Source organism: Dermacentor andersoni, chromosome 4, assembly GCF_023375885.2.
Source record: "Dermacentor andersoni chromosome 4, qqDerAnde1_hic_scaffold, whole genome shotgun sequence".
NCBI classification, from domain to species: domain Eukaryota; kingdom Metazoa; phylum Arthropoda; class Arachnida; order Ixodida; family Ixodidae; genus Dermacentor; species Dermacentor andersoni.
In genome coordinates, this window is record NC_092817.1 from 17,927,629 (window position 1) to 17,945,332 (window position 17,704).

At 49.2% G+C, this 17,704-nt stretch overlaps 1 protein-coding gene across 9 annotated transcripts in view; it reads left to right on the forward strand.

Moving 5' to 3' along the window:
- The window catches only part of LOC126535795 (proton channel OtopLc-like), an 84,929-nt gene that overhangs the window by 61,800 nt on the left and 5,425 nt on the right, over positions 1-17,704 (forward strand). For all 9 annotated transcript variants that reach the window (XM_050182605.3, XM_050182606.3, XM_055073440.2 and 6 more), the window contains 6 exons: positions 3,109-3,290; positions 8,414-8,627; positions 9,224-9,338; positions 10,105-10,354; positions 12,987-13,147; positions 16,269-16,446. In XM_050182605.3, the coding sequence (XP_050038562.1) occupies positions 3,109-3,290; positions 8,414-8,627; positions 9,224-9,338; positions 10,105-10,354; positions 12,987-13,147; positions 16,269-16,446 (1,100 nt within the window). The remainder of the gene's footprint in view (positions 1-3,108; positions 3,291-8,413; positions 8,628-9,223; positions 9,339-10,104; positions 10,355-12,986; positions 13,148-16,268; positions 16,447-17,704) is intronic.

The following is a 17,704-nucleotide window of genomic DNA, read 5'->3' on the forward strand; positions in this document are numbered from 1 at the left end:
CCAAGATACTGCAGCTCGCACGAGTCTGTCGGATCATTTCGTCGTCGATTTATCAGCTTTTTGTGCGATGTGTACGCCTTTGTACGTATACTTGTTTTTCTAAAAAGGAGCGGCGTCTGCGACGCACAGAGGAAATGCCCTCTTTCTCGTTATCGGCCGGACGTCATGGAGTACTTTTTTTTTGTAGGACCACTTCAGCTTGCTGAAGCGCGCATAAATCTCACTAATCGGTCTGAACAGTTGGTCAGAGCGTCAATCTTCTGGACTTCGCGATTACCACACGATGGCCTCGCCTGCACGTGCATGATCCGTGTATGCAACACGCGGATACTTGCCTTGTCTTGTGACAGCTCAGCCGGCATTTAGTATTTTGTACGGTCATTTCACGATACTGCAAGTGGTCACAAAACGCATGAGTCTGTGAGGTGTTTTCGTCAGCGTGCCAGCATTTCGGTAATACGTCATCTTTCTAGGATCCTTTAAAAAGCCATCATTCGATATTATAGCGTGTAGAGAGACTGCGTGGGCGTCTCTGAGAGTATTTCATGTACTTACAGTTGATTTGCTACTGCATATTTGTTCAGAAGCAACGCTTCTTCCGAGCATATACATCTCCTTCATGTTATGTCTGTAACTTCCCCCTATTCTCACCTTGCCAATAGAGAGCGTTAGATTAGAGGACGCAAGTGGCTTGCGTACACTGAAGAACCCTATGTAGGCTTGGGTTTTGCTGGAATGCAAGCGGCTTGCGTCCCCTATACTCTAAAACTAATAAATTCGTACGTGCTTTGCGCCTCCACACTTACGTAAATAAGAGACAGGCGTGGGTTATTCTTCGGCTGCAGGTGCGTTTGAGACCCTGCAGACGTGCGGATGTTTTCTCTGCCCCATTGACCTTCGCCGTGGCTATCGGCGTGCGGCACATTACTCCGATCTACATTTGATAAAGGTCACTGTGGTCAAGGGTCTTAAGGGTGGAGCACAAATACTTACGGTAATCATTGCCATTCATATACTAAATCAATAAACCGGTTGAGAAAAGAGTGAGAGAAAAATAAGGAAGGAAGAAACGCCAGTCCTTGCCATCTGAAGGAGCTGTTAACTGGAATGACTCTTATTACATCACATTTTTCGTTACTTCGGCCCATTTAGCGACACCTCGTAGTTCCACTGCCGTCTTCCTTGCCGTCGCTCGTATTGTGACTTCGCCTTCGATACTCGAGACACGCGCTGAGCGTTCTCCGATATGTAACTCGTGCATGTGAAATGGTGCGGCCTTGGTACATCGGAGCAACGCCCTTCTCTGGCTCAACGAAGCAGTGCCACTGTGTACCACAGCGCAGCGGCTTCTCCGAGCCCATTTGCCGTCCGAGACGAACAACCAACGAAAACACATGCGCGCGTGCGACTACAAAATTCTTGCAGCCGAACTACCCTTTCTATTTTGTTCTTGCTCCGTGGCAAGGCCATTGTGGGCGGCAAGTTGGCTCGTGGAAACCGGGTCACGCAGTGCGGTAGCACGTTCATCTGCGAGCGGAGGAAGCCTGTGTCTCGTCCGTCGCGCTCGCTGTCTTTCACGTCCTCTGAGCCACTCCGTCCGGCGCCACAGATGACTCGATGTGGCTCGGTATAGTGTCTCGGCGCTTGCGCGTGTTTGTGTGCGCAAGATGCATGCGCAAAAAAAAAAAAAAAAAAAAGAACGCGGAGTGCGTGCGCTACATCTCTTCCATCTGGAGCAGCGTTCTATTCTAGTATGCTAAGTCCTGTATAGGACCAGACCACCGTGGACCAGACCCTGTGTTCACTTTCTGTATATTGAGTGTGGCCGATAGCAAAACTCCGTGAGCGTGAATCGTCTCCAAGCTGAGCTGCGGTGTTTATATAGGCATCTTTGACGTGGAATGTCATCTCATTCGTGTTAGCTCTTTGTCACTGCCCATTTTACCTTAGCAGAAGGGGGGGGGGGGGGGTAGTGTCGGCGGGAAAGTCACGTTTTCAAAAATATTAATGAAAAAAAAAAAGAACGCACGTAGGAGTTCTGTGCGCCTTCTCATGATACTTGACCGATTTGGAATCTTACTTACAGATAAGATCGGCTGAACCAAGCTTATTAGAGCAAAGGGAGAAGGTTAAGTACGGCTCACTATGGAAGCCTCTTGCGGCATCCAGCTTTAGCTGCCTCTTAGCGACACGCGCCAACCGATGAAGTCCCAATCGCAGTGGCAGTGCTGCCTCCGCTAGTGGCGGGAGGTCTTCGCCGCTTATACCCTTGAGCATGAGGCGTCCCGAGATTTTCGCTGCGCACTTGGATTTCGGATGCCATGTCGTGGATTATCTGAACAATTGATGTTAGCGACACAGAGACATGTTCACGGTGGGGGGAGGAGAAGGGACAAAAACTAACAAAAAAAGAGCGAAACGCAGGGCTTTCTCTTTTTCCTGCGCTCCACATATCGACGCCGCGTTGATAACAGTAATGAAGCATCTCTTATCGAGGATGCTCGTTTCGTGAGCAGGCTGTTTTCTCATGCAACACGGGGAAGGTGATTGCACCATATAGCTCTGCGTCCGCACGGGCAGAGCCATCCACTGATACACTACATTTTGCTTCGACGTTAAGAGAAAGAGCGCAGTGCGATGCCCAATTATTTTGATGTTTCCTGGTAACAATAAAAATAGTTTTGTTTTAAATAAGTATATAGGAGTCCTTGTCGCCGTATAACGGTTGAGGCTACTTCACTTACTATAAAATCTTAACGAAAAATAAGGGAACACTGTCGCGCAATCTTGTCGGCGCTGTCTTCAAGGCTAGCGCACTGTACAAGTAGTCAACTTACTGGTATAAAAGAACGAACGCCGCCGGGTTGACATAGCCATGCATGTTATATGTGTGTCCACGCTTGCGTCCTTACGGTTTGCTTTCCCAGTTGTGCGACTTTGCAGAATGATTGGAATGAAGAGATTCCCCGCGTACGGTCAGCGTCCTCTTCTGAGATATGCGTACTGGTGGTAATCTTTCAAGTTAAGAGGAAATTGTGTAAGCATGACAGAAGCCTACAGCAATTGCCTTAAATTTACCACGACCCTTTTCCTCTTCGGTGGTCGCAGCTGGGACGGCCTGGACCGGTCGTCACCGACGCCGCCGCCAGAGAGCCCCGACGGCACCTCGGCCTGCCCGGAGACGAGCCCGCTGATGGAGGCCTCGGGGCCCAAGCCGGTCACCATCCAGCGCAGCGCCTCCTTCAATTTCCCCTCCACCAGCCAGCGGAACAGCGCCAATGTGGCCGCAGGTGGGTGTTGCTCGGTGGTCTGTAGTGCTCTGAGCACCTGCGTCGCCGTGCTGTGTACTCGGAGACAGCATCCAGCGGCAGTGAAGCGAAAGCTACAGGAGCGTAGCTTCTGCAGATGTCCGGCAGAGTTTGACAGCGCTTTTCGTTTCTCGGAACCGATACTGACGGGTGGGGTGTGGTCAGCATAGCTACCGTGTGCGACGGTTTCGCATTTACCAGCATATTAAGTCAAATATCTGACACAGATGTCGTGTATTTTATCTTAATATAAGCGCTATATCAATTAAATCAGGTGTTTTTGTTTCCAATAACAATAATAATAATAATAATAATAATAATAATAATAATGATGATGATGATGATGATGATAACAATAATAACAACAAGGAAAGAACTTTACGTCCAGACAGCGATGGCGAGAGAGAGGAAGAAAGCCCAAAATGGCATGACTAGCTCTCACCTCCCCAGAAAAAAACACATAATTTAGCATTTTTAAATCTTTATTTGTAGTTGGCGAACAGTCGTTTGTTTACTTCACATTGTTATTAAAATAAACAAATGTAATTAACAATAAGTAACATGATACAAAAACGAAACACTAGCTATCATGATTAGCAAGAAGCATCTCACATTAACTACTCTGTACATAATTATACATACAAACGCAGTTGATACAGTTCTTGATACAATCAGTACATAACGATGTATAACGATCACTGCAAAAACCTAGAATAACTACATCGTATACAAGAAAGTACGTTAGAAAATAAGCAATACAAATAGAATTGTTTAATTGCTGCAGCTGACACGAGTGAAACTTTGCAACTATTCTCAGAAGCGTTGTTCATTTAGCGGAATTTCCCTCTGTAGCTTTTCCCTTCATTGCCACATATACGTCTGAAGACACCCGGAAATTGTCGATATCCTCGCCTTCCTCGACTATACCCGGGGGGGGGGGTGACAGAATACCTATGGGCCCCGGGTGCCAGACGACCTAGCTATGCCACTGCTGAAGTGCACGTGCACCCCTAAATTATTGCGTTTGTAAGCCCAGCGCCAACGCCACCTACAGCGCCCCTCCCCCGCCTCCAATCCTCCCTGACCTCCGTAGAGTGGGTGCCTCCACCACCCCTCTACCGCCCCAGAAAAAAAAAAAAGAAATTATCGCTACGCCACTGGTTGTGCGGGCGGCAGTTATTTTGTGTTCAAAGTTCACAGGATCACTTAAGGGGTACGAAAGGTGCAAAGCAAGCTGACTGCACCTTGCACCCTGCATTTCTTTTCCGGACCGTAGCCTGCTTAAAGGGCCCCTCACCAGGCCACAGAGCAAACTTCGGCTATATGCTGGAAGTTGTTACGTGCCCTCTAGGGAGCGTTCTTCCGCAAAAACTTCAGATCGGCTCATTAATAGCCGAGGTAGAAATATTTCAGTGCCGCGAACCCATGATTTTAGAAGGCGAGCTTCACCTCAAACATCGACGCTCTCTCCACTTGCGCTGTCTAGCTTCCGCAAGCGAAATTCCTTCCCGGCGTTTTCCCATAGCGGAGCTCGAGGATCGCGTGACGCATGCGGCACGGGCCCCGCCTTCATTCTTTTTCTCCTCGCTTTTTGCGGCGCAGCGCACTTCCGCTGACGGCGTAGCACACGAGCGGTACCGTGGCGCCAAGCGCTGGCTGGCCCCAACCCTTGCGTCCCCCTAATCTAAAGCTCTTCGCGCAGCGCACGATTTTGCGCGGTGTGCACGAGGACATCTGACTAGCGGTATAAGTCAGTGCTAGACGAATACTGAGGGAGATACAAGCGGATCAAAGAGCATGATCGTCCTTTGGAACACGGTAGAAAATGCATATTTCCGGTGTCTGCGCGCTCGACTGCACGACGTGGGAACAAGCAGACGAAACGGAAGTACATCTCTTGCTGCGGTGCGAAGTAAAACATAAACACGCAGACATTTGGTTTGTGTGTTTTATTATTTCTCTAAGCTTCAATTCGTCTATTCTAGCAACATATTACTCAAATAACAGGTAATTCTCGAAGGCACGTGTCACCACGAGCGACGTCACAGCACAAACATGTACGTAGGCGCACTGGCCGTGTACGTCACCCTCCGGCTTGGAGTGCGGCGGCTGCGAAAAGGGCAAACGGAGTTCGGTTTGAAATTTGAGATCTTCCTGCGGCGCGTAGCGATGTAATACTTTGCAGACGCGATCATTATCGCGCATTGTATGATCTGTGCTTGCCAGCTCAAAATGGCCAGACTTGGTGAGGGGCCATTTAACATGACACGGAAAAAGCCTGCGCCGCAGGTGGCGCTGTTCTCTAAAGCGTCGGCGGTGGTGGACACCATTGATGAAGAGTAGCGAGCGTATGTTCATGAACACCGCACAGTCATACAATTCAGACTCTTGCCGTTTTCTGTTTTACTATTTTGTTTGTTTCCGTTCTTTTGTGACACTGTTATTTTATTGTTTTAATTATTGTCATAACGACTATGGCGCAGCGCTAGCGCCCGCCCGTTCTAAAGGGTGAAGCCACGTCAACGTTGGTGGCGCCTTACGACGGGCACGTGATCTCTGTTAGACAAGCAGTGTCGTTGTACCATAAATTCTTACTTTCATTCCTTCCCCCAAGGTTGTAGAAATGTGTAACGTGAAACAGTGAGTTCTTTGGTGCTCCTTACTATCACCGTCGTCGTCCCCAGCCGTGCAATCTCTCGCTGTCAGCGTCGAGTTTACGCTTTGACAAACTGTCTTGACTGCGTGGCTGCCAAGTTTACGAGCCACTCGTTACACAACAGTATTTCACGAGGATTTCTCCGAGCCAAGGACCTTCTTCATTGTCTTGCTTCGTCGGTACTGATCGCGGCCCTCTAGCATACGCCTGCAGCCTGCAGCAGCCTGCTCCACAGACGCTTGCTGAGCCACCGCACTTCCCTCGCGCAAAGTGGGTGCGACGCTAGCAGCAGTCGGGGACAGTGAGGAATCGCGGAAGCGCGCCGATTCGCGAGGGGAGTGGAAAGGCGCGCGTTCTTGTGGCGAGTTGTTCGGGACTCTTTGTCGTGCGTGCTTCGGCGGCGTAAGGAGCGGCTTCGATTACGACTGTAGGTAGGCAAGCCCGTCCCTTCCACTGAGCTCACCTTCGTCGACCGGCACCAGCAGACGGGCCACCGTCGTCCTGAGGAGTCTGTTTCGGCCGCCTCACGTGAGAGCTCACTGCCGGACACTTTGGTCCGTCACAAGTTTATGCTTTGCTTCCACACTGCGAACAGAACGAAATGCAGGAACACCTGAGGTGACGACACTGTATGTCGTCTTCTTGGTCGTCCGTGCCTTTCGCGCTTTCAACAACTGTGTGTGTGTGTGTGCGTGCGTGCGTGCGTGCGTGCGTGCGTGTGTGTGCGTGTCTGTGCGCGCGCGCGCGCGCTGGGCACCTTGCGTGAGCACGTTTATATTGAACCGACTAAGTGCGGATGGACTAACATTTGTAGTATGTGGCTCTCGCCCTCTTTCTCACCTTTCGCCTACAGCACCGCTCCTCCACAATCACATGGTAGCCGAGTATTTATTTGTTCAGACCTTTCGGGTGACGTATGAGTTCAGCACGACGGCCTTAATTGCAACTCATCTGAAACCGTCGTCGGTCATGCTCCATGTAGTCTTCGTAAAACGACTTTTATTTTGGTTTGGAGAAAAGGTAGGCACACCTCCGAGGCCCTACATATAATGCATAAACGAGGAGGCAAGAGCAAGAAGTACTTCAACAAGAAAAAGAAAAAGAAACACGTCGGCGGATTATACGGATATGTGGGAATTGGTTATAAGCGAAGCTTTCTTTGTTCTTTGACTTGACGTCTTCACACTCAGCGCCTTCTTCGTTGTTTACCTCTTGTTCTGCTTGTCGTTTGGGGCACCTACCCAGTGGCACAGATGGGCCAAGAATGCTCGCATACCCGTTGCCCCAAGCCCAGTTGCAAGCTGTCTATTCACGTGCCCAGTCGCCCATGTTGTATTATCGACAAGACAGCAGCAGCCAGCACCTGCAAGAAGCAAAGAAAGCTACACTTTGAAAATCATAGAAAGTTTATTTGAATTGATTGAAAAAAAAAAAAAGCTTCGAGTGGAGAAGGAGTGAGTGAATTCATCTCAAGGAGATGAATTCCGCTCGGTGGGTCCCTGGGCATGGATGAATTTCTCTTCTACGAATCTACGAAGCATCGTTTCTCGGAACCTCGTATGCGTTTCTTTGCAGCTTAGTGCTATCTTCGGGTGGATGGCAACCTTTCCTTTCACGGGCACAGATTGTGAAGCGTTTTATCGTCGAGATTTGCAGAAAGATGTGTAATACAGGCTTCATCAGAGGACGCGTCTTGAGCTTTGTTGTTCTTACTTCGCTTTCTTGTGTTTTCTCTTGATTTTTGTTGGCAACAAAGCATAGCGACTTGGGTCTGATTCTGACAAAATTCTACACCACACGTCCAAGACACGTGTCAAGCGCATCGCGGCTTCGGGCGTGAAAAATGAGACTCATCGTGTCGCCGAAAGCGGAGGTGGTGGGGTGTAGCGGCTGAAAGCCGTGCGATGACCGTGTCGCCGAAAGCTGCCAAACTGGCCCTTCCAATTGTTTGCGTCTTGTGGAAATGCAGGGGGCCATGTAGTGGACTCAGCGCTGACTCAGCACGGCCGTAGTGTGTGTGTGCGCGTCGGGCGCACCTGGTATACCACGAGACCGCGGCGCTTTTTCACGTCCGAAGCGACGCTTCTCTTGGCGCGCCTTCTGAACTTGCTGAAATAAAAGGTAACGTAATTATTTGCTGCGCTCTCGGCTAATGGAGGTTTCACATAACGTAATTAGTGGATCGACGGCTATACAATAAAGCAATGAAAATGAGATAAAATATTTCTGGCGCTACTTTTTCTCAAGCTTTTTACGTTGTTTATTCCTTAAATGCATCGTTTATGTGCAGTGACGCTCGATGTGTCATCTCGCGAGGTGCATGCGGCGACCGCGCGTCCGTCGTCGCAGTTTCTCGCGTGTCGTTTAGAAGTGAAGTCCGTTATCCTTTTTCGGCTGTTCGGTCGTTAGGGCAGCGTGCTGACGTTGCCCCCTCGCCTTCCTCTTTCAGGCGGCGCCGAGGTGTGCCCGCCTCCGCCGGGCAAGTCGAGCGACGACTCCGGCCTGGGCACCGGCAACAGCCCCCGGGGCAAGAAGCCCGCGCTCACCATCGACATCCAGCGCATCCCGCCGTCGCGCGCCAGCTCGTACGGCGGCTCGCTGTGCAGCCTGCCCACCAGCAGCAACGGCAGGATGTTCAGCGCGCGCCGGACGCACGGGGACCTGTGAGTGCCTCGACCGAAGAGCTCCGATGACGCGAAGGCAGTGCGACGGCTGCGAGGCCGCTTTGCGAATCACTTGTGCAGTTGGCCGCAAGCGTTTTTGGGACACCAGTTCCACGACAAATAGGAATTTCTGCATGGTGTATGTAATCTGATCGCAGTGTGGGCAGCAAAAACCGCTACTGACTGAAACATTGAATCCGAGGATATGTGCCCATGCTTCACGGGAATTGAGATTTTTCGTTAGTCCCCTAAAGTTACATGGCCGACTGTACGTTTTACCAAAAAATTCATTATGTCTAACTTCAGAAAGCCAGTAGAAAATTTGCTGCTTCTTATCTAACGAAATTCGCCATTGGACTGGAAATATCGGACCCGAAGTTATCGGATGGCACCGGCCCTGCATACAGAGGTGTCTGGGATCTGCGCATGCTCGTTGTCGCAAATGTTGTCAATTTGGGAGTGAAATCCAAATTCTCATTGGCGTACGAGGAGGACAGGATAGGATGCACAAAATAACTTCGCGCCATCACCGAGAAAGTGCAGACAGCTAATGTGACGGGTACCTGCATATGTGTCCTTGTGTCTTTATTTTCCAGAGACTCTCTGGTCATTATGCTGAGTGCTCTCTACGCCAAGCTGCTCGTAATCATGGGAATCTGCTTTCCCCTGGCTGAAGTGATCTCAAAGAAAATACCCGTCTCGTTTTACGAGGTAAGCACACGCACGCTCACCGCGTCAACATTAAACGGCATCTCCTTGTTTTATGTCCCATTGTGTAACACCGTACACATACGTTGCACCCACAACGACTTCATTTTTGCTGTACTTGACACTCTTGTAGTCGCTTGATAAACGTTCATTGTTGGAAATCGAGGGCGATGTTGTAGTGTCCTTTGTGTCGCTCTCATTCTTTCATTCACCATTGCGTTGGACGTCGCATTCGAGAGCACCTCTTCGTCCATAATCGCATTGGTTGACGGCGCCGCGTGCAACTCTTGCGGATGCGGCGAAAACTGTATAGTTTCGCGTGGCCTCCGAAATCGCAAAGGTCTGTCGTTACGATCTCGGAGCCCACGGGTATCGCTGGCGAAATTATCCCTGGTGCGTCAATGCATTCGCCGTAAGTTTGGAAGCAGATATATCTAACGTGGTTCAGGAGTCTCATAAATCCTGCAGAGCGAACTTGTCTTGATCGCTGACAGGCTCCATCTCCGCATTTGCAACATATGCGATTACATAACTGACGAGCTAATTAATGAAATTAGTTAATTAGTAAGATTGCGAGCGGTAATCAGACATTTTTGAAGCCCTCCGCTGCGGCGAATTTAGACAAGCAACATAATCAGTACGCCCGCGTTTTCTATTCCCTTGCTTTTAACAACGAGAGACAGCCGTACGTCCCTAAAACAACCGCTGCATCTTGACACGATGCCTTCAGAGGGCAAGGCGATGACGGCTAGTGCCTCGCGTGCTGCAGGGCTTCTACCTCTACCTGTACTTCGGCAGCATCGCATTCCTGCTGTACGTGTACGTGTTCCTGCTGCGCCACGACAAGGTCAACTCCAAGCTGGACCACCTGACCGACAGCTTCAGCGACAAGGTGCGCCGCCTGCTGGGCATGCGCAGCTCGCGCGGCGCCAACATGGAGATCCCGCCGACGCCCAAGAAGCGCGTGCACGACGCCACCACGCACGCCGGCAGCTTCTACCTCAGGCTGGGTGCAGTCGGTAGGTTCGCGGCGCCCGCGCGTGCTGGCCGCGCACACTAGACAACCACGGGCGGTCGATACCGATCGTCGGACGCCCTCCGCTATACGGTTTCTCGCGTAGCCCAGGCATTACTCCCGTACATTGCGATTAATTAATTAAATTATCAACCAATCGGTCGATCGTTCTCGATAGCGGCAGGTCGCGTAAGGCACACAGTGGGCCGTATTCTCTCCTCACCAATCATTCTAGCTTGACGTATCGTATCGCGCAAGACAGAAGTGGAATTTCAATTTCTAGCACGGCTTGATATTTTGGAAGGTTTATCATGGTTCGAAGATGTAGCCCTTATAACCACTTGTCACTAGTTATGAACCGAACGACGAATACAAAGTCTTCTCTAAAGTGATTTTGTTTAGTACAGCAGTGGGCTACCTCTCGTCACCAGGGCAACTTGTCCCTGTCCTTTACCTAAATGTGGGGCCCCATGTGGCTCCCATCCAATCAACACACGATGTGAAGTGACGGCGTGTGTGACGTCCCCTTTCTCTGATTTAGCCAGTCGGCGTGCGCCGAAAGGAGTGGCCCCAAATGTGATTGATCGAAAATGCTGTCCCATGAAATCGCCTCTGCGAGCACTGTCTGGCGATGGAGCAGAAAATGCTAAGGCCCCACGAACGGTCGGCTTCTCTGGCCTGTAACGCGTCTGAGATTCATGCCGCAGTGCTGACAACATAGCAGCGCCGTTTGACAAGGACACTGTAAACTCCTTAGGAGACACGACGAAGTGTAGAATTGAATTTGCATTATCTAATGATGCCAGGTAGCTCAACGTTAACTCCTTGAGAAAGCAGCCGCCATTCACCACATAACTATGTTGGCTTGTTATCTTATGGAAGTGAATCGCCGACGGAGGAAGAGCCGAAGAGAGTGGAGAGGACCACGCAGAGAATAAGTGTCGCGCCGAGTGCGACCAGGCTGTGCTGTGTGGGGCGCACTCAATTTGACTCGTTGGCTTCTACGACGGTCTTTGGGGTAGCATGGGTAGCAGTGGAGAGCCTTGCTGAATTATTCCGCAATCGGCGTCCGAAAGCCTAACCCAGTTCCTCGGCGTGGGACTGCTCTTGGAAGCGATGCAAGTGCTCCCACCGAGTTATGTCACTGAGAACTTGACCAAAGGGGAACGCGAACGAAATTGAACGCCATTACGCTTGCACGCGCAATGCCAACGTTGCAGCCGCCCGTTTCTAAGTTCGTCACCTAGCATTTATTGATCGTTGGCCATCTTTCGTTATCTTAATCTTTCTGCTTCCTCTTATGGCGTCATCTATATTGAGCGGTGGTCGTGTTCTACTGATGATAAACGCAGACCTGTGAGGCATTTACGATGACTGCGACCAAACCCTTCATATTTCTGCCGTATGCCATCATATATATTTTCATTTAATCGTGTGTGTCTAAATAAGCTATCTGGAGGGGGTTTAAAAAGGAGGAGGGGGAGCACTGTACAAAGGCCGATTGTCTAAAAGGACGTAATGCTGCTTGTTTTTATGATTTGCATGATTAATTCATGGTTTGGCGTATCGACGTCCTGGTTATCTCGTAGCACTTCCAGAAACAGAACGGTCGGTTGGACGACTTATAGATGTCGTGCATGAACATTGAAAATTACATCAAAGGATTCATCTCCATGATGAGAACGCGTGGCAATAATCATAAACTAAGGACGTAATAAAGAAGAGTATAATTAAACGTAAACGGGGCATTAACTGTAGCGCAGGAATGCGACGTATATTGTTCATTGCAAAGGAGGATAGAACAAAGAAGTTATATATATATCTTTTTAGCAGATAGCGGTGTACGCCCAAGCCTGCTTCTGTGCTGCTATCGCAGTAAACGAGCTCGAAGCTGGGGCTATCGCTGTAGATATCTGATCGTTTCTTTTTCGTTTTTGTTTCCTTCTTTTTTTTTCCACTCGGAGTGCAAAGTGACGTCAAGCAGTTGAGGGCGTGTGCCGACGTCTCCCTCTGTCGTGCCGCCGTCAAGCGCCATCGAACTTAAATTTCGTGCCCTTCGCCAGATGACGGCACTTGGCGTCCAGCTTCAAAGGGGACGCTCGTGTAGCACGTATCCGTTCATCCATGCGGGACGAAGGAAAGCCGAGAGGAACGAAGAGCTGAGAGCCGCTGGCCGCAGCAGTGCGTCGCCTCAGCCTTGGGCGGGTGTTTTGAAGGAGCCATAAGTAGTCGGGGCTAACAAGGTCCTATACCTCGCACTAGCCTGAAAGATCAACAAGTAAACCGATGCGAGGGGCGCATTCTAGAGTGTCAAGCGTTGGAAAAATAAGGGGTCAACCAAGTGCCGAAGCTAAACAAGACAAGGTCGACGTAACTGTGCGTTAAATACCGTACGAATAAAATACGGAATGAGTGAATAAGGAACATGCTAAAGAAATGGAATGGAGAGGTATAAGCAACATTTATTTATAGAATCATTTGAACCGCTATGCACGTCGACCTTGACTTCTTTAACCTCGGCAGTTGGTTGACCATTTTCTTCTTCTTTTGTCTGTATTTTCTTGCTCAATTTGTTGTTTTGTTTCATAGCGTTGCCAAAATCAAGAGCTTCAATTGTTCGCCATTTTTTTTTTCAGCTTTTGGAACCGGGAGCATGATCTATTCGGGGCTCGAGTTCGGCCAGTTCTTCGAGATGGAGTCCGATTCCAAGTGCTACAACATTCTTTTTAGCCTGACGCCGGCCACGCGCATGGCATTCACATTCTTTCAGCTCTATTTCATCTTCATCAACTCGAGGGTAAGCCGCTTTTATAAATTTCAAGCATTGCTGAAACCCGGAACTTGTGTTGAGTAGCTTTCTTGTTTTTGTTTCCTCGAAAACAATCCACGCAGCCACGAGTCCAAGATGTCAATTAAATCTCAAGCGAATGCCGTTGGACACTAAACAACGTAGATAGGAAGTACCCACAACTAGAGAATACATGCTAAGTGGTCCATCAAATCACCTGCAATGGAACTGGGCACGACGTACGGGCTGAATCTTCGCAACAGTGTCCTCTGCTATCTTTGTCAAAATGCTTCTTGAGTAACGCGGAAGATTTGCAGCGCTGACGAAGCGTTTCCTATACTTCATGCATACAAATAGCCCCAGTGTTCTTTTTCTGCTGGCTGCACATTTTTTGTGAGAGCAGTTAGACGCTCAAAGTTGTGCTTGATTGCTGCGTCCGGTCGACCTTTACGTCACCAGGACACCTCACCATCCTTCTCGCCGTAAAATGAAACTTTGCCCAGTACCGGGATTCGAAGCCATGCCCCTGCAGGCAGTAACTGTAGCGTACGAGAACGACGTATATTGTGCGTTGCAGACGAGGATAGAACAAAGAACTATATATATATATATATATATATATATAATATCTGCGTGTGTGTGTGTAATTTCTTTTTACAAGACGGCGGTGTACACGTAAGCCTGCTGTACTGCTATCGCACTAAGTGAGCTCGAAGTGCTCCACTGTCGCTCATCTGCCACGCGCACGCGTAAAGTGGCAGGATACGGATTCGGCTCACAACTGCGCCAAGCTGTCTTTTCGACCGCATTCGTTTCTCTTTTCTGTATTATTTCTACATTTCAATGAACCATAACAGTTCCTTTATGCTTTATGTGGGTTCGTTATCTGATTTCTTCGTACTGTTGTAACTAACGAACAGTCGAGCCCCTGGATCTTATTGTCGCTCATTTCAGCGCGGGAGTTCGTCAGCGTGCCGCAGCAATAGGGGGATTTAGAGAGTGCGTTCCCAAGCGTAAGCAAAAGGCAAATGTCCATTGTCGTACCTCTTGCGTGCCTTTGTCCTCTTTTGCGTTCTTTTGTACGCCCGGTAGTTTGCGTCCCCTAACACTGGGTCCCCCGATTTCTGAGGCTCCCCTAGCGTAGACAGGAATCCGCGTCGATCGCTCCACGAAAGAGACAGAAGAAAGCCCACTCGCTGCCCTACGTGTGACCGTCGCAGAGACTCTCCAGTTGTGCGAATGATGCCCGTGCAACTCCCTTTTGTTGATCGTGTGACGGTGTCGGCACTTTCTACACCAACATCGCCAGCGCAGCAGCGTTGGTTCAAAATAGCAACGTTGCTGACCGCCTTCTAAAAGTGAACATAAACGGCAAAAAATCGCGGCTTGCTCAAGTAAACCTTCGCAAGCGTCTTTCTCTGCTTGTAATGGTTAGACTGTTTTCGTCGTTCGCGGTACCTTACGCGAACGGAGGTATTTTCGTCTTGGCTGGCCGGCGTCAATGAACTCGCGCAGCTGCATGCCTCGGGGAAGACGAAACATCGTTTTCTCGCTTAATGTGCTTTATTTTCTTCTCTCTCTCTCTCTCTCGCTCTCTACGTTGCCGGCGGAAGTGGGCGTGCGCGTGTTGTTCCCCGGGCATATGTGGGGAGTGGTGAAGGGAGGTGGTGTTTAGCGTGACGTCGGGCCGCCGCTGCGGCATTTTTCACGCGTCAGCGGGGTCTCGCAGTCGGCCCTGCAGGAAACGCTCTGTAAAATAGCTCTCGCATTAGCTTATCGGCTACGATGAGGGTCTGCTCGCGTGCTCATTATTATACGTACAATTTTTAGATCGCCGTTTGTTCGTACGTCCAGTTCCGTTCATCCAGGAAACTTAAAAGGCAATGAATTCAGCGAGTAAACTGCTACCTTTGCGTCTAAACCGCGCGTGGCGCCATGCGACGGCAATCGATCTCGAGGCACCTTGCGAAAATCTTTTCAATGTCTGTCGCGTCACGTACGAAAGTGTCTGTTCCTAAACTCCGGTTGACAGTCAGGCGATTATCAGCGAGCGAATTCCGGAAGCTGTGAGACATGCTTGTCCGTTATGAGCACAAAATGGTCAGTTACTTGTTGCCCGCTCATAGCATTTGGAGGCGCCCTTTGGTTTCTTGGTGCATTGCAAGCGACATGGTAGTTCGTCTGAAATATTTCCGCTCATTGCGCTTGCCTTATTAACATGTGGTGTTTATAAATGTGTGTTACGTGCGCCCGCGAGGGGCAGAAGTGTGCACTGCCAACGGGTTGCGCAAGAAAAGCTAAATTTCTTCGCAATTATTTGACGCGGTTAGAAATTGACTACTACAGTCCAAACTTCACACGACATGAACGAATATATATATATATACCTCTACAGTTCCTGGTAAAAAGGTTCTAATGCAGTTCTCCGCATAATACGAAATTTCCTTCTCTTTGTCACCGCGAGAGCGTGTTTGCTGCGACGGCAGCGCGTTTGATGACATTCTCCGGCCGGATTAGCCCGCGTAGAATCCGTGAGCATGTGACTTCTGCCGACCAAATAGTCGTACTTGCAGAAGAACATTAAAGTTGAACAAGTCGATGCACGTTCGTAGAGAGGAAACAGCGCGAAGTATGGATAGTTCCTTGAAAGGCATATACGGCACATCCTATAAAGAGACAGACAAAAAAAAAATATAAAGGCAGCGCACCCGGTCGTGGAGACCACTTAGTACGATAGAAGGCTGAGCGGGCTGGTAACGATTCATGGCTAGAAAAACACGGACAGTGCAGGGACAACAGGGTGTTCTTCTTATTCCTTTCTTCCCTCTCATGTCTGCGTTTCCGACTCCTGACTTTTCAAACCAAGGAGGCCAATCGAGCGCTGGAGGTTTCTCCATCGGTGCCTGTCTTCTTTTCTATACGCGTGACAAAATAGTTGAAACTCTCGTATACTGTATGATGACGCGAGGTGTTAACGCGGCGATAATTAAACCGGTAGCATTACTCGCAAGAATATCGTTCGCAATGGTGTTGTAGCAATATTCCGACGCAAGAGTGCTTTATGGCGAGCTGGTTGGAGCTGCCCATAAAGCGGCATTGCATAGGTTTCGTGCTCATCTTTTTTTTATAGGTTGCCATTAACAAGTTCACAACGTTCGCGAGGTTCGGCCTGATGCACATGATATCCGCCAACATCTGCGTGTGGCTTCACGTCCTAATTCAAGAAACAAAGCACCAGCTCCTGGAATTCATCCAGAGGAACGAGACCAATCTCTTAGCCATGGCCATGAATCCTATACCCAACATCGGTATGTGCTGTTTCATTTTGTTTGCGTTACATTAAATGAAACACGTTAAATGGAACACATTAAATGGAACGCAATAACTGTGTTTTTGTTGCGATATTAATCACTTGGAAACTCCAGGCTAATTTCCGCCATCGGCGTCGCCGTGACGTTCCACATAAAGTGCGATAACATCGCGGCCGCGCGCCGTATGCTGTAGGTGTCTGTCTGTAGACGTGGCGCCGTCCTCTCACGCTCGCGAGGGAGGAAGGCGGGGAGGATGCGCGCCGTCTTCTCACGCGCGCACTGGAGGAGGGGGGGGGGGGCAGGTTAGAGCGAATCTCCTCGTCTACTCCTGCCGGGGTGGTTAAGCGCGGCCAGGCGCGCGTCCTATCGTGGAGGCAATCAGCGCTGGGTTCTAAGGCTAGCCGACCGGAGATAGCCGATGGCTTCGTGTGCGCTGTGTTCTCGCGCGCCTAGTTCGCGTTGAAACGAGGTAAAGCACGAAAGAGAATTCGCTCGCCGCTGCTGCCGCTCATCACGCCAGTGTTCTAAAGCCAGTGTCCGCGGTGATCGAGTGAGGATGTGTTCGTGCTTTTTTTTTAATTTATTACGTACTGCAGACCCTTGAGTCCAAGCAGGGGCAGTTTCAAAATTGCATACTATACATAATAACAGAGATATTGAATGAAAAATAACAACAATGTAATCTGTTTCAAGATAAGTGTACTAACGGGCGCTGCGATAACAGGTGTGTGAATTGGTGCAACAATGGTACTTTGGTGTGGCAACAGACTAATAAGATGCCTGGATTAATTCGTTACAATCCGAAACCGGGCGCGAAAAGTAAGAATATTTATTTATTTATTTATTTATTTATTTATACATACATACATACATACATACATACATACATACATACATACATACATACATACATACATACATACTGCGATCTTGGTCTAAGCAGGAGGGTCGAAAGAAACAGTCGATGGTAACAGCAACATCAGCCCCACCACCAAGAGTACAATACATTAGAACAGTAATCACTAATCAAGTAATTCTAAAGTTTTGCAGCGAAATCTCTACATGCAAGAATCTCCAGTGGCAGCGAATTCCAGTGTCACTGTTCTGGGTAAATAACTATATAAGTGTCAGTTCTAGCAAAATGAGATGTTAGGGAGCTTGATGATGCCTTGTGGGTCTGGTTAGTAAGGGTGATAGGTACGGTGATTACGAAGCAGTGAAAGGAAGTCAATTCCGAACTGTTTTCGATGCGCAT